The 17,494-nt window shown below is 42.5% G+C and overlaps 1 protein-coding gene across 4 annotated transcripts in view; it reads right to left on the bottom strand.

Moving 5' to 3' along the window:
- Nucleotides 1–7,881: 7,881 nt before the first annotated feature.
- ubr2 (ubiquitin protein ligase E3 component n-recognin 2) overlaps nucleotides 7,882–17,494 on the bottom strand; it is a 37,617-nt gene continuing 28,004 nt past the window's right edge. For 3 of the 4 annotated variants that reach the window (XM_042010083.1, XM_042010086.1, XM_042010085.1), the window contains 6 exons: nucleotides 17,261–17,391; nucleotides 12,453–12,561; nucleotides 12,162–12,296; nucleotides 11,826–11,996; nucleotides 9,275–9,376; nucleotides 7,882–9,086 (listed from right to left, as the gene is read on the bottom strand). In XM_042010083.1, coding sequence (XP_041866017.1) covers nucleotides 8,945–9,086; nucleotides 9,275–9,376; nucleotides 11,826–11,996; nucleotides 12,162–12,296; nucleotides 12,453–12,561; nucleotides 17,261–17,391 — 790 coding nt within the window. In that variant the 3' untranslated portion in view covers nucleotides 7,882–8,944. The remainder of the gene's footprint in view (nucleotides 9,087–9,274; nucleotides 9,377–11,825; nucleotides 11,997–12,161; nucleotides 12,297–12,452; nucleotides 12,562–17,260; nucleotides 17,392–17,494) is intronic. The other variant, XM_042010084.1, reaches the window with a different exon arrangement.

Below are 17,494 nucleotides of genomic sequence, written 5' to 3'. Positions count from 1 at the left end.
AACTCATCGCTACTCAGGTGAAACCGAACACACGGGATGCGAGAAACTGCAGCGATGGCGGCATTTTCACGCTCGCTTTTCAACAAGAAATTTGATTGGTTGTGATACTGAAGGAAATTTTGATGTTTTAAAAGCAGTCCGTGACAGACAAGACATGAAGGATGAAGAGTCAGAAGATTTTGATCTGATAGGGCCTACGTTTAAATTCACCCTGGCACCACACGGCTGCCTTTTATTTACATCTCTAAAATCTTTGTGTGAAGTATGGTAAAGTCTGGGAAAGTCCGACTCTGTTCCTCCATGTTGGAAGTGTTTGCAGACGGCTGTCCAGCCTGCTCTCAGCTCATTGGTCAGTCAATGAAGCCCCTCGCTGGTTGGTTGTTGTGCCATGTGACAGCGACAATAATTAAATCTTTTTCTATTTACTTGTGTCACGTCGCTAGCACCCGTGTGCACGTCTACGTGAATGAGCGCAACATTTCACATGCACGAATGTCGCCTGTCGCTTGGCTGGAGGAGGGCAGCGATTTTTGCCTCATCGTGTAAGTTCCACAGGAAATGATGGCGAAGGAGCACCGCTGCCTCCGTGTGTCCAGCCCATCAGAGATCCATGCTGCTTTAAGTCCCGCCTTGTAAACAATTTAGGCTGTCCTGATTGGCTCTGGTCTTGCTCTGTTATTGGCCGTCTTTGCTCATTCCAGAGAGCAGTACTAACGGTGGTTGTGTCTTCATTCAGGCCTTCTGGACCAAATAAAAGTGAATCAATGTCAAAGTTTAAAGTTGCATTATGGAACTTTTGCAGATTTTCTATCTTGGCATCCATTTTGTGTCCTACCTGTTCTCTGAGCTCTCTCCAGTCAGTAAAAACAATCTTATCTCTTGCTTTCTTTTCCTCCAGTAATGTCCTCTTGTGTTTCTTTGCTGAATCAGCCATGGTGTACATTCAATGCATCAAGCATTTTTATATCCGCTTGCTAGCATTTGATGTGGTGCATAAAGCTAAACTTGGCTGCAACGTCACGCAGCGTCCCGGATGTAAAAGTTGTGAAATGCTTTCTCACGTAGACGGAGGCGGCGCAAGATGGCGGCCGAGTCAGACGTGAGTTTCTGTTGCTGAACACGGTTTTTGTACTCTATCCCTTAACCGGATTGATGTTACCTACTCTATTGCACCAAGTGGTTATGAAAAGGCCATGAACAGTCTCCGAGCCTTTTAAACACGGACTTTTATTCTTATACGTAATTAACCGCCCTCTGCCCAGGACGCACAGATCGAGCTAGGCTATTGTTAGCTACACCAGCGTGCGACAGCATATAAAACATCAATCTTCGTCATCATGAAGCAAAACGAACAAGGTACCAAACGTAAAGAGAAAACACAGCCTGTCCATAAAGAAGGTATGATATTTGGAATACCTTTAAATACCAACAAGATGCCGACGGGCTCGTCGGCTGCTGGTGCCTCTGCCGCTGCTGTCGTAGCTGGTACCGAGCACGATTATGCAGCCTATGAAACCTATGCTCTTGGTCAAGATGCCGACCTGATTCCTCTGCCAGAGTCCGCTCCTGACACTCCGCTCAAGCCAAGGGAAAAAAAACAAAAAGCTGATATCTCTTTAACAGATTTACAGAGCAACATTGTGGCGGCGATTAATGTGCGGGCGGATAACCTGGAGAGCCTGATAGCCAGAAACACCGTAAGCATCGAAGCCCTGAAGAAATCCTTTGACTTTGTCTTTGCTGAAGTAGATTCACTGAAGACTGACATGAAGGAGGTCCAAAGTGCCGGTAAAAGATTTGACCAGCAAATATCCGATTTGCAACTTAAACTTAATGAAGCTGAAAGATACGGACGGAGGTGGAACCTCAGACTCCATGGTGTACCTGAAGGGAACCCAGAAGATATCAAGACCAAAGTTCCCAACATCTGCTGTACCATGATACCTGACTCTCAGCAGAAAATTATGGATGGTATTGACGTTGTCCATCGCCTTGGAAGAAGCCAAGGGGCAACAAACCGGCCCAGGACAACCATTATCCGCTTTGCAAATAGATCTACAAGAGATCTACTATGGAGAACAGCAAAGAAAAGTGAATACCTCAAGAACAACAAGCTGAGGTTCTCTGAAGATTTAACTACTGACGACAAAGCAATACGTAACAAACTGTGGCCTTTGATTGAAGCTGCGAGAAAAGAGGGAAAAAAGGCTCACTTTGCCGGCACCCGCGTCATCATTGATGGAAGAGAGGTACGTCCAGAACAGCTTGACCGATTCCAAATGGACACATCACCTGATGCAGCTTCCCACACTTGATCTTCCTGCGACCTCTGTCTGGACGGCATCTTCTTCTTTTTGCCCTCAAGTCCTCAGTTCTCTACGTGCGAACTCCTCACACCTTGCTGTACTCCTTAAAAGAAGCAACTACTTTGCTGAAGGTCATCTGATGGCTCTTAAAGACCCTTCCTTAAGTTCCAGGTGATGTGATACCACTGTGCCTTACCAATACTGTGTTAGGAGTCAAAATGTATAAATAACGGTAAATGTTAACCTTATTCTTTATACTTATTTTTTGATGAACAATTCCTAAGTTCCAGGTGATACCACTGTGCCTTACCAATACAGTGTTAGGAGTTAAAATGTATAAATAATGGTAAATGCTGACTTTATTCCTTATGCTCATCTCCTGAAGACCCATCCCTAAGTTCCAGGTGATCCCACTATGCCTTATCAATACTGTTATGGGAGTTGAATTCTACAAATAATGAGAAATGTTTACTTTAGCACTCATCTATGCTTGCCTCTCCATACTTCTTCGATTTAGGGCGACTAGTTATCTTTATTAATTCCTACCTCAGGAGGAGATTGTTTATTTGTTTGAAATTATAAAAAAAAAAAAAAAAAAAAAAAAAAAGAAGATCTTAACTATAAGGGATGGAGTCTGTCCTCTGTAATTTAGCAACAAAGCTCTTTACTTTTCACAGCACTTGCTTTAAGTTTTCTTAGTTACTTTGTCACTTTCTGTTCTTTATCTTAACGCCAGGGGGTTGAGACAGAATATTAAACGAAAAGCCTTATTTTTGTTTGTAAAGCAACAAAAAACAGACTTTACCTTTTTCCAGGAAACACACTCTGTTAAGAATGACATACAGCTATGGAAAGCTCAATGGGGCAATGATTTTTGGTTATCGCATGGCTCAGAGAGAGCAGCAGGTGCTGCTATATTAAAGAATTCCTTTAATGGAGTCGCTCTACACTCTGAATGCGACCCCAAAGGCCATTTTCTTATCTTGGTTATCAATATTAACAACACTTTTATTTTGCTTGTTAATGTGTATGGGTACAACTCTAAATGTGAGAATAATGATTTGCTTGATTTTTTGGAATCTCGTTTTTTATTTTGGCTATCTAAATATCCAAACGCCATAATTGTGTTGGGAGGGGATCTAAATGTTGCTCTGGATGGTTGTAAAGACCGGTGGCCTCCACATGCCAACTCTTCTGGGTCTACTAATTTGATTCAACTTATGCATAGATTCAGTTTAACTGACATATGGAGAGAAAAAAATCCTCATTTGAACGCATATACTTGGAGTAATAAAGCAGGGACTAGATTATCACGCATAGATTTTTGGCTTATTTCCAGTTGTCTTGATAGTAATAATATAAATGTTAATATTCTCGCTACCCCATTAACAGATCACAAAGCAATCTCAATTGTAATCTACCTAATTCCTAATGTTCGCCTCCGAAGCTCATATTGGAAATTGAACAGCTCTATTTTAAAACATGAAGCTGTGTCTGTAATGGTCCTCTCATTAATTAATCGCTTCTGGCAAAAAGCCCTAATAGAAAACTCATTCTGTAATAATTGGGAACTCTTAAAATTTGAATTATCAAAATTCTTAAGAACATATGGAAGCTCTATTGCTAAGGCTAAAAAATCTGAAGAAGAAACTTTAATTTCTGAAATTACATCGTTAACTCAGAATATACCTGAAAATTTAACTGAAAACGAACGCCAACACTTAACCAGTTTACAAAACAAATTAGATGACATTTATAGGTCAAAGGCCAAAGGTGCATTTATTAGAAGTAGAAGAAGATGGCTGGAGGAAGGAGAACAGAATACAGCCTATTTTTTTCGTCTTGAAAAATCTCATGCTAAAAACAACACAATACAAAAACTAAACATTGATGGAGGTATCACTGACGATCCAAAGAAAGTTGCTAAATATTGCTCTGAATTTTACACAAAATTATATGAATCCAAATATAATGAAAAATCTGCTTATCAGTTTCTTAGGTCACTCACAAAAACTAAACCAATTGATATTGATTTGAAAGAATCTTGTGACAAACCTTTGATGCTACAGGAAATTATATCTGCTATTGATCAGCTCAAACCCAACAAGTCTCCAGGCACGGATGGTATAACCTCAGAATTCTACAAAGCATCTTCTAAACAGCTAGCACCCTTTCTCCTCCATCTTTTCATAGAATGTATTGGTAATGAATCTCTTCCTCCTACCTTAACTCAAGGCCTCATAACTTTAATACCAAAACCAAATAAGAACTTATTACTTATTGATAATTGGCTCCCTATTTGTTTGCTAAATAATGACTACAAGATATTTGCAACGATATTTGCGAAAAGAATAAAATCTGTTCTAGATCATGTAATTGATGAGACTCAATCCGGCTTCATGAGAAACAGACACATCTCCAACAACATTAGACTAGTGTTAGACCTAATAGACTATTCAGATTTCTGCTATGATGAAAGCTTCATCCTTTTCCTAGATTTTTACAAAGCGTTTGACACGCTCGAACATAACTTCATTTTTAGTGCCTTAGAGAAGTTTGGTTATGGCTCATACTTCAGAAGGGCTATTAAAACAATGTATACAGACGGAAATTGTTCAATTAGACTACAAGCTGGAACGTCTCCTCGCTTCTCCCTTAAGCGTGGTATAAGACAGGGATGCCCCATCTCACCCTATCTCTTTTTACTTTGCTCTCAGCTTCTTACCGATTCTATAAAACTTAGTCCATTAAAGGGTATCTCAATTGCAGACAAGGAAATTATCATCAGCCAGCTGGCTGATGATACAACTTTATTTTTAAAAGATTCCTCTCAGATACCGCTATCTATTGATCTCATAAAAACTTTCTCTGCTGCTTCTGGTCTCTGTCTGAACATTAAGAAATGTGAACTGCTTGCTCTAAAACTTTGTGTCTCACCGTCTATCTGTAATATACCAGTGAAAGAAACCATTACCTATTTAGGAATTGTCATAACTAAAGATAGAGAAGCCAGATGCAATCTAAATTTTGATCCTATTATTGACAAAACCCGAAAGAAGCTTAATCAGTGGCTGCAGAGAGATTTGTCGTTGAGAGGAAGAACTTTACTAACCAAAGCTGAGGGCATTTCTCGTCTTACATACGCTGCTCTATCTCTTCATGTGAATCAAAAGGTCTTAAAAAAGATTGATAAGATGCTGTTTAACTTTGTATGGAGGAATAAAACCATTACATAAAAAAATCAGTGATAATGAATCCATATGATAAAGGTGGCCTTAACTTCTTAGACTTTTACACTTTAAACTATACATTTAAAATAAACTGGCTCAGACAATTCTTTAAGAGACCATCCTCAATTTGGAACTTTATACCAAATTTTATTTTCTCTAAATTAGGTGGTTTAGATTTTCTTCTTTTCTGTAATTACAAAGCTGAAAAATTACCTGCGAAACTTTCCTACTTTCACAAACAGATGCTTCTTTCATGGTCAATGATTTACAAACATAATTTTTCCCCACATAGATACTACATATGGAACAACAAAGACATCTTATTCAGAAACAAATGTTTATTCTATCCTTCCTGGTTTTCCCACAACATTCTCTTAGTCCATCAATTGTTTAACTCTGATGGATCTTTAATGACTTATGAAGAATTCACCCAAAAATATAGCATCTTACTTCCTATTAAAGAGTTTAATATTATCAGAAATGCAATCCCCAATGGAGTAATCATGCTATTTAATTCTATAGCGGGTCAAAGTCAAACCTTGTTACCGATTGATCTGAACAGACTTGAAATTGGACCAATATGTTTTTCTTCTACTCGTGACAGCAATCGCCGTATACGCTCATTGTTTCAGAGAGATGTTGTATCAGTTCCATATGTGGTAGCTTATTGGAACTCCTTTGTTGACAACCTTGATTGGGAAAAAATCTGGAACCTACCTGCCAAATACTTAATCAACAATAAAACTAAGGAAGTATCTTACAAAATAATTCACAGGTTTTACCCCTCAAAAGTTTATTTACAACGATTCAAAAAAGACATTGATGTTATGTGTTCACTCTGTGAAATTTACCCTGAGGATGTATTTCATTTGTTTTGGTCATGCCCCTTATCTACTAAATTCTGGGAAGATGTCTGTACCTTTATATCTACTCATATCGAGCCTCTCTTTTCACGTTTTGAGCATATATTGTTTGGCTTCACTGACTTTCCAGCCGAAAAAAGTCAACACTTCTATATCATTAATCTTATTATCTATTTAGCCAAATGGCATATCCATAAATGTCGTTACACTAATCAGAAACCATTATTTCCCGTGTTTAATAATGAAGCCAAGCAATATATTATAACTATTAAAAATTCAACAAATATGAAAGCCATTAAGACCCTTAACATATGTGCTCTGTTTAATGTATTTCTGTAACTGTGTGACTCTAAATTACAGCCTCTGAATGTATGTAACCCCCTGGCGGCTGTCGTTACTACAGTGTTCCTTGTACACATTTATATGCTTCAATACTTCAATAAAAATTAAAAAAAAAAAAAAAAAAAATTCTCACGTAGACATAAGCTGTGTCCCAAATCAGGGTCTACGCACTTTGAAGTGCAGGTTTGTGGCGCGGCAAGCACTGTCCTGTTTGGAAGGCACATCTGAACCCATCCACAGACCCGCTCTTTGTTTGGCCTGTAACGAAGGCTGCTGCTGGTGGATCCTTCGTGGCCCATTTTCTTTATTTTGCACAAAGATGGCAGCGAATGAGCTACAGCTCAGTCTGTGTTAACGTTCAGTAGCTTCCCATGATATGCAAAAAGATTATTTAGCAATAATTAATCGTGTTAATGTATCTAACAAGATTAATTTAAAAGTAAATTAATATAACATTAATAATAATATGGTATAATTAGACATCTGCAGTTGCCAAGCAACAGGGGACTGGAGCATTATGGGAAATTCTCGTCGGCTAGGTAGGCTGTTTCATTACATAAACAAAAAGCGGCTTCAGACACTGAACTGGGACACAGTCACATTTACATTTAGACCATTGGTCTACAGTTGAAATGAAGATTGATGTAGTTTAAATGGCGCATGAGCAACGACAAGAAACCCCACGAAGATGATTGACAGCTTGGCCCTCAGAGAAGGTGAAGTAAGAATAGAGAAATATAAATAAAAATTTTGTTTCAAGATGTCCTTATACTCATTTTTGTATTCCGCCCAGGAAAGACGAGAATGGAGCAACATATTTTTTGTCCCGTAACGTCCCAACCAGCAGCGGTCCACACCGTCTCCAAACGCCACCATGGACATGCCAGGTTGACACGTCTTTCTGTCTGCAGCCGACCGAGCTACACACACACACACACACACACATATAAATATTCCTCATTTAAGTATTAATTTACAGTAGTTTTTTTGTTTTCTCATTTCTTATTCTTTTCCAGATTTATTTTTATGTGGCATAAATGATTATTTAAAAAAAACTATTGAAGTGTGAAGTTTCTTTAAAATCTACTAAGATTAAATTTAAAATGATCTCAAGAAGACAAATTGACAGGCAAACAAAAGTCTTTAAAGTCCATTTTTATTGGTTGTTCTTATACAATATTGTACATTTAGCCATTTTTACAAGAATTCACATATTAACAGTCATGTGATGAACGACGTGATGATGAGGCGTCGCTGTCCGGACGATCCGCTGACCCTCGTTAATACAAATGAAAGTGGACTGAAAACCATGGATCACATTGTCACTCGTTCAAAGATCTGTCGTTTGTTTCAAACTCAAAACACTCAAACAGGATGTGACATCACACAGCACGCCACCAATGACCTCTTTAAATGAAACACTAAAAAACTAAAGTAAAACTCATCAGCTGTTTCTAATCGATAAGCAGCTCAGATATGTTGTAATGACCAGTACTCTGCTAAAGCTCCACCTCTTAAATCAGTCAGTTCTTTTACTGATCAGTAAGATCTAATCCAGTCCTTTGCATTTCACTGTTGCCATGGAGACACAGGAATTAGTAAACATTTGCCCCATCAATCAAATTGATTAATCAGCTGACTGTAAAAATGTATTGATCTAAGAGCTGTTTCAGCTTAAATGAGACATATTTCCAATTATTTTCCAAATGAAGTGGCATCATGTTGGAACTGGTAATCCTGCAAAGTAATCGCATCATCAAACACATCTGTTGCCATGGGAACCCAGCCTGTTGGACTGTTACCTAGCTGCAAAACGAAGCCCTGTCATTGGCTGTTTTTTGGTGAAGGATTCACCTGAGAACAACTGCAGTAACTGATATATCTGCATCTCTCAGCCAATCAGAAAGGAGGATTCCGCTGGGTGGGCGGGGCATCACTCAGAGCCGTTCAGTTCAAAAGCTTCAGCTTCCTGTTCGTAAACTGATGACGTCATTGATGTTGCCTCTGATTGGTGGACTAAGACATGCTGAGGGTCAGGGGTCAAAGGTCAGAATCCAAATACGGTTAGAAAATAATAATCCCTGAAAGCTGATCGGTTCAGTGAAGGGTTAAAAAAAAACAAAAGAAAACGGGGGCGGGATGAATGAAGTGTGATCAGAGAGCCAATCAGCAGCAACCTCTTTGGGCATCTACGACGGGTCCATCAGAGGTGCTGCCAGTCTATGGCGACCAGCGTCTGATTGGCCTCCTGAGCGTGACCAATGACCTCGGCGATGCCGTGCTGTCGCCACAGACGCTCGATCTTCTCATAACGCTCCGTGCACAGGTGGAGGGGATTGCCCCGCCTACAGACAAACAACAGGTTATCAAACATGGAGGCAAAGCCGGGGGGTGGGGGTCTGAACAAGTAAAAGGTAGCGTCACAGTCCAAACTGGTTCATGTCAAGCCATATTAAATTTAGGTGTTTACAGTTATCAGTCACTGACTGTGTAACCATGACGACAGCAATGCCTGAACAACAAACATACTTACTTGAGGCCTTGGTCGGTCTCTCCATAGTCATCCAGGTAGGGTGGAGGATAGAAGCAGCCCTTTGTTTTACCTGCAACAAACAACACCTGACTCTCTCTGACCCTGCGCGCGCGCACACACACACACACACACACACACACCCCGTCAGTAACACAGTTAAGAGCCAGCTATGATGATGTCAGTTGGTCAAAACAGACAAGCCTGTCTTCATCTGGATGAAAACGTGAAGTTTGGTGGATCCAAACATCTGCAGTACCTGAAAAGACTCATCCAGCAGTCTGAAACGGTGGGAGTTACCTGCAGACAGGTGTGTGCAGTGTGGGTGTGATGATGTAATAAATAAATGTAATAAACAAATAAAGTTAGATTTGATTTGATCATGGTCAATAAAATGTAAGTACTTTATTGTCCCACCAAGGCAGGAACGTTGTCTGTGGTCTCACACACACACACACACACACACACACACACACGACCATAGAAAGGTGAATCATGGTGCAAACACAGACACAGAAACACAATCAGGCCTCTACATGCAGCCTGCACTCTAATGTATTAACTACCGTAGCACACTGGAATAAAAACCTTTTTCTTTTCTACAGCCTGAGGGCAGTAACTCTCCTTTGGATGGCAGAGCTGCAAAGTTCATCTAAGGTCTTTTGTTGACAGCGATGTTTACGCTGTTTTCACCACCCTGTTCAGTTCGCTCCTGTTTATTAGAGTCAGACGTCCAAAACACACAGAGATGTTAAAACGAGGATGCTCTGAATAAGACTCACATACTCCTTTTGTAAAACATCAGTAGTGACCTCAAATTCTTTTAGCCTCAGTAGGAACAGTCTCTGGCTTTCTTACATATTTCATCTGTGTCGTTAGTGAAGCTCAGCTCATCAGCTACCCAGATATGTAAACCACTGGAGTCTGGTCACACAGCGTCAGTGATGGGAGGGGCTCTTTGCTTTTACCAGCATTAATTAGCAGGCTAGCTCTGCACCACTGCTCCAGTTTAGAGACATGAACAACTTAATCAGCCATCAACATCATTTTAAAAAGCAGCAGCCCAGGAACGAGTAAAGTCTGATGAGGAACCGCGCTACAGTAGAAGGTGAACCTGAGCAGGTTTCCAGCTGTTTTCATACAGGTGTTACTGGGGTAAATATCTCAGGAAGGCATCAACCGATGTTGATGATGGACACCTCTATCAATGGTCAGAGCCAGGAGAATCCTGAGAATCTTTTAAGGTGCTTTTAGTTGTTTATAACGGTCGTAGAGGGCTTGGGGCCCTTATTTATCTGACCTACTTTTAAATTATGAGCCCTCGGGGGACCCTAAGGTCCTCTGGTACCGGCCTTTTGGTTGTTCCTAAAGTCAGGACTAAAACCTACAGCGAGGCCTCGTTCCACCACTACGGGCCTCGTCTATGGCCTGCAGGGAACCTCAGGCTGCACCGTTGATGCATTTTTAAAAAAAAAAGTCTCAAGACTTTTAACTGAATTATTTTACCGTCTTTAGGCTACGTCCTTTTATTGTTTTTATTTTAGATGACTTATTCATGCCTGTTTTTGTAGGGCTGCACGGTGGTGTGGTGGTTAGCTCCGTGGCCTCAAAGGAAGAAGGTTCGAGCCTTGGTGGGGGGAGGTTTGAACTGGGGGAGGATGGAACGGAGCTTGCATGTTCTCCCCATGCACGCGTGGGTTCTCAGGCTTCCTCCCACCGTCCAAAGATGTGCATGTTGGGTTAACTGGTCGCTCTAAATTCTCCCTAGGAGTGAGTGTGAGTGGTTGTTTGTCTCTCGGTGTGGCCCTGTGATGGACTGGCTACCTGTCCAGGTGTACCCGCCTCTCACCTGCTAAATGACTCCAGCTTCCCCGCCACCCTGAACGGACGAAGTGGTACAGATGATGGATGGAGGTTTCTGTAATTTTCTCAGTTCTGGTTTTATGACTTTGTGTTTTTCATTGTTTCCATGAACTCTTAAATTTTCATACTTGTCATTTTTTGTTTTTATCGTTTTTAGATTGATTTAATTTACTACGTTTAACTCGTGTATTCCTCATGGAGACCCTCCATGGGACGGTGGGGGGTTGCTTTGGGTATGAGTGCGTGTGCTTGTGAAAAATATAAGTGTGGCTTTTTAATTGCCGTTTTATTTTATTTCTACTTGCAAACACTGTTTTTGGTTTTTATTATGTAAAGCACTTTATGAATGAAAAGATATAGATAAAATTTGAGGAGGATCCAGGGATAGCCCCCACATTCACCTTAGAAACACCATAAGGATCCAGAAAGACGTGAAACCCAAGATAATCTATGATAGGAAGAGTGAACGCTTCACTATAAAACCTCCATCTCCATGGAAACCAGCAGGACCTTCATGTTCATTTCAAACGAAGGCAGTCAGAGGAGACACATAGCAGAGTTTTTACAGCTGGAATCAAACTTTCCACCACAAACAGCAACAGTAAGACATGAGTTCTTCATCTTCTGTTCTCCACGTAGCTCATGCTGCCGCCTGTGGAGGGGGCTCTGTGATGAAGAGGTGCTGAGTTACCTGAGGAAGAGGCCGACACCTGCTCCGCAGGTGAAGGTGTGGGCGGTGCAGGCCCCGACGTCCTCTCCGTCCACGTCCGTCTGACAGCAGTAGCTCTGAGAGCACAGCATGGAGCCGCAGACCAGGCAGAGCGTTGGAGCGCGAGACTTATCCCCGCCTGAACGCGGACACCTGCACAGGTAACACAGTCGGGTCATGTGACCATCCTGCTGCTCACGTTAACCAACACGCTCCGGTGTTTTGGCTTCAGCACATGTTGAACGTGATTAAAGTGTTACTGACCTGCTTACAGCAGGTAAACAACAGAATGTACACAATGTGTGTGTGTGTACTGACGTAAAGCTGGATGCCTGATTGATCAGGATGCTGTAATCTTCTGGCAGATCAATCAGTCTGTTGGACTCTCTGGGGAATCTGACCAAGACTCCGCCCCCCTGCAAAGTCCGTCTCACACCTGGATGACAGCACCACCTGAACACCCCCCCCCCCCCAACCACACACACACACACACAGAGTGGTGTCAACTACAAAGTTCTACCACCTTTACACCTCAGGTAAAACATGTTCACTAAAGCAGGTAAATCTGAGTCATTCTATCACCTGTGCAGGTGTGTGTGTGTGTGTCACCTGTGTATGAGTGGCTCCAGCAGTGTGTGTTGGCTCTGGTGAAGCAGCAGTAGGTTGGAGGGCAGACTGAGGTAGCTGCACAGCGCCTCCCACTGACCAGGACCTGCAACTACAACCACAGTGAAAACAGCTCTTCAGATGTTTGGGGTTCGAACGTTTATATATCATTGGCCATTTGAATGTTCAGCTATTAGGAGATTAAAATTTTTGGTTTCAAAAACAAGTTTTCGAGGTTCAAGCGTTTGAGGGTCCGAAGGTTAAGAAGTTTAGTGTTCGAACGTTCATTTGTTTGGTCGTTTGAATGTCTAATACAACATCAAAGATTTAAAAGATCAAATTTTTAGATCTTTTTAGTTCAAACGTTTACACGTCTCCAACGTTCACACGTTCACACGTCTCCAACGTTCAAAAGTTCACACGTTTACACGTCTCCAACGTTCTAATGTTCACACGTCTCCAACGTTCAAACGTTCACACGTCTCCAACGTTAATGTTCACACGTCTCCAACGTTCTAATGTTCACACGTCTCCAACGTTCAAACGTTCACACGTCTCCAACGTTCTAATGTTCACACGTCTCCAATGTTCAAACGTTCACACGTCTCCAACGTTCTAATGTTCACACGTCTCCAACGTTCACATGTCTCTAACGTTCACACGTCTCCAACTTTCAAACGTTCACACGTCTCCAACGTTCATACGTTCACACGTCTCCAACGTTCTAATGTTCACACGTCTCCAACGTTCACATGTCTCTAATGTTCACACGTCTCCAACTTTCAAACGTTCACACGTCTTCAACGTTCACACGTCTCTAACGTTCACACGTTCACACGTCTCCAACATTCAAACGTTCACACGTCTCCAACGTTCACACGTCTCCAACGTTCTATAGTTCACACGTCTCCAACTTTCAAACGTTCACACGTCTCCAACGTTCACACGTCTCCAACATTCAAACGTTCACACGTCTTCAACGTTCACACGTCTTCAACGTTCACACGTTCACACGTCTCCAACATTCAAACGTTCACACGTCTCTAACGTTCACACGCCTCCAACATTCAAACGTTCACACGTCTCCAACGTTCACACGCCTCCAACATTCAAACGTTCACACGTCTCCAACGTTCACACGTCTCCAACATTCAAATGTTCACACGTCTCCAACGTTCTATAGTTCACACGTCTCCAACTTTCAAACGTTCACACGTCTCCAACGTTCACACGTCTCTAACGTTCACACGTCTCCAACTTTCAAACGTTCACACGTCTTCAACGTTCACACGTCTCTAACGTTCACACGTCTCCAACATTCAAACGTTCACACGTCTCTAACGTTCACACGTCTCCAACGTTTCATAGTTCACACGTCTCCAACTTTCAAACGTTCACATGTCTCCAACGTTCACACGTCTCCAACATTCAAACGTTCACACGTCTCCAACGTTCACACGTCTCCAACATTCAAACGTTCACACGTCTCTAACGTTCAAACGTTCACACGTCTTCAACGTTCACACGTCTCTAACGTTCACACGTTCACACGTCTTCAACGTTCACACGTCTCTAACGTTCACACGTCTCCAACTTTCAAACGTTCACACTTCTCCAACGTTCACACGTCTCCAACGTTCACACGCCTCTAACGTTCACACGTCTCCAACATTCAAACGTTCACACGTCTCCAACGTTCAAACGTTCACACGTCTCCAACATTCAACCGTTCACACGTCTTCAACGTTCACACGTCTCCAACATTCAAACGTTCACACGTCTCTAACGTTCACACGTTCACACGCCTCCAACATTCAAACGTTCACACGTCTCCAACGTTCACACGTCTCCAACATTCAAACGTTCACACGTCTCCAACGTTCTATAGTTCACACGTCTCCAACTTTCAAACGTTCACACGTCTCCAACGTTCACACGTCTCTAACGTTCACACGTCTCCAACTTTCAAACGTTCACACGTCTTCAACGTTCACACGTCTCCAACGTTCAAACGTTCACACGTCTCCAACATTCAACCGTTCACACGTCTTCAACGTTCACACGTCTCCAACATTCAAACGTTCACACGTCTCCAACGTTCACACGTCTCTAACGTTCACACGTCTCTAACGTTCAAACGTTCACACGTCTCCAACATTCAAACGTCTTCAACGTCATAACGTTCACACGTCTTCAACGTTCACACGTCTCCAACGTTCAAACGTCTCCAACTTTCAAGCGTTCACACGTCTCCAACGTTCACACCTCTCCAACGTTCAAACGTTCACACGTCTCCATTGTTGACAAGTCTCCATCGTTCAAACGTCTCCAACTTTCAAACGTTCACACATCTCCAACATTCAAACGTCTTCAACGTTCACACGTCTCCAACTTTCAAACGTTCACACGTCTTCAACGTTCACACGTTCACACGTCTCCAACATTCAAACGTTCACCCGTCTCCAACGTTCAAACGTTCACACGTCTCCAACATTCAAACGTTCACACGTCTTCAACGTTCACACGCCTCCAACATTCAAACGTTCACACGTCTCCAACGTTCACACGTCTCCAACATTCAAACGTTCACACGTCTCCAACGTTCTATAGTTCACACGTCTCCAACTTTCAAACGTTCACACGTCTCCAACGTTCACACGTCTCTAACGTTCACACGTCTCCAACTTTCAAACGTTCACACGTCTTCAACGTTCACACGTTCACACGTCTCCAACATTCAAACGTTCACACGTCTCTAACGTTCACACGCCTCCAACATTCAAACGTTCACACGTCTCCAACGTTCACACGTCTCCAACGTTCACACGTCTCCAACATTCAAATGTTCACACGTCTCCAACGTTCTATAGTTCACACGTCTCCAACTTTCAAACGTTCACACGTCTCCAACGTTCACACGTCTCTAACGTTCACACGTCTCCAACTTTCAAACGTTCACACGTCTTCAACGTTCACACGTCTCTAACGTTCACACGTCTCCAACATTCACACGTCTCCAACGTTCACACGTCTCCAACTTTCAAACGTTCACACGTCTTCAACGTTCACACGTCTCTAACGTTCACACGTCTCCAACATTCAAACGTTCACACGTCTCCAACGTTCTATAGTTCACACGTCTCCAGCTTTCAAATGTTCACACGTCTCCAACGTTCACACGTCTCTAACGTTCACACGTCTCCAACTTTCAAACGTTCACACGTCTTCAACGTTCACATGTCTCCAACGTTCACACGTTCACACGTCTCCAACTTTCAAACGTTCACACGTCTTCAACGTTCACACGTCTCTAACGTTCACACGTCTCCAACATTCAAACGTTCACACGTCTCCAACGTTCTATAGTTCACACGTCTCCAGCTTTCAAATGTTCACACGTCTCCAACGTTCACACGTCTCTAACGTTCACACGTCTCCAACTTTCAAACGTTCACACGTCTTCAACGTTCACACGTCTCTAACGTTCACACGTCTCCAACGTTCACACGTCTCCAACTTTCAAACGTTCACACGTCTTCAACGTTCACACGTCTCTAACGTTCACACGTCTCCAACATTCAAACGTTCACACGTCTCCAACGTTCTATAGTTCACACGTCTCCAGCTTTCAAATGTTCACACGTCTCCAACGTTCACACGTCTCTAACGTTCACACGTCTCCAACTTTCAAACGTTCACACGTCTTCAACGTTCACACGTCTCCAACGTTCACACGTTCACACGTCTCCAACTTTCAAACGTTCACACGTCTCCAAATTTCAAACGTTCACACGTCTCCAACGTTCACACGTTCACACATCTCCAACATTCAAACGTCTTCAACGTCCTAACGTTCACACGTCTCCAACGTTCACACGTCTCTAACGTTCACACGTCTAACGTTCAAACGTTCACACGTTCACACGTCTCCAACATTCAAACGTCTTCAACGTCCTAACGTTCACACGTCTCCAACGTTCACACGTCTCTAACGTTCACACGTCTCTAACGTTCAAACGTTCACACGTCTCCAACATTCAAACGTCTTCAACGTCATAACGTTCACACGTCTTCAACGTTCACACGTCTCCAACGTTCAAACGTCTCCAACTTTCAAGCGTTCACACGTCTCCAACGTTCACACCTCTCCAACGTTCAAACGTTCACACGTCTCCATTGTTGACAAGTCTCCATCGTTCAAACGTCTCCAACTTTCAAACGTTCACACATCTCCAACATTCAAACGTCTTCAACGTCCTAACGTTCACACGTCTCCAACGTTCACACGTCTCTAACGTTCACACGTCTCTAACGTTCACACGTCTCTAACGTTCACACGTCTAACGTTCAAACGTTCACACGTTCACACGTTCACACGTCTCCAACATTCAAACGTCTTCAATGTCCTAACGTTCACACGTCTCCAACGTTCACACGTCTCTAACGTTCACACGTCTAACGTTCAAACGTTCACACGTTCACACGTCTCCAACATTCAAACGTCTTCAACGTCATAACGTTCACACGTCTCCAACGTTCACACGTCTCCAACGTTCAAACGTTCACACGTCTCGAACATTCACACCTCTCCAACGTTCAAACGTCTCCAACTTTCAAACGTTCACACGTCTCCAACGTTCACACGTCTCCAACGTTCAATGTTCAGACGTTCGGGTGTTTGAACGTTTTGGCGTTCAAAGGTTAAGACGTTTGAAGGTTGAAATGTTTGGGTCTTCAGACATTTTCGTGTTTGGGTGTTGAAATGTTCAGGTGTGGAGGTGTTTATGAGTTTGTTGTTGGTGTGTTGTTACCCATCAGGTCAGCAGGGGGCACTGAAGAGTTCAGGTAGTGGAAGAAGAGAGCAGCAGCCCGAAGAAACGGCAGGATACCAAGTTTAACGCAGCTCCAGAGCTGCCACCCAGAGGACACCTCAGGTAGCACACTGATCACACACAAAGAAGAAAAATCAAGTAGCGGAAACGATTACTGATCAGTGAAGAATGAGTAATCAGTCAGTTCATCCTGATTTTGTTCTGATCAACCAA

The sequence above is a fragment of the Melanotaenia boesemani genome, chromosome 16 (assembly GCF_017639745.1).
Source record: "Melanotaenia boesemani isolate fMelBoe1 chromosome 16, fMelBoe1.pri, whole genome shotgun sequence".
Lineage (NCBI taxonomy): Eukaryota > Metazoa > Chordata > Actinopteri > Atheriniformes > Melanotaeniidae > Melanotaenia > Melanotaenia boesemani.
Note: the sequence above shows the minus strand (reverse complement) of the source record. Positions and strands in the feature narration are given on the sequence as shown.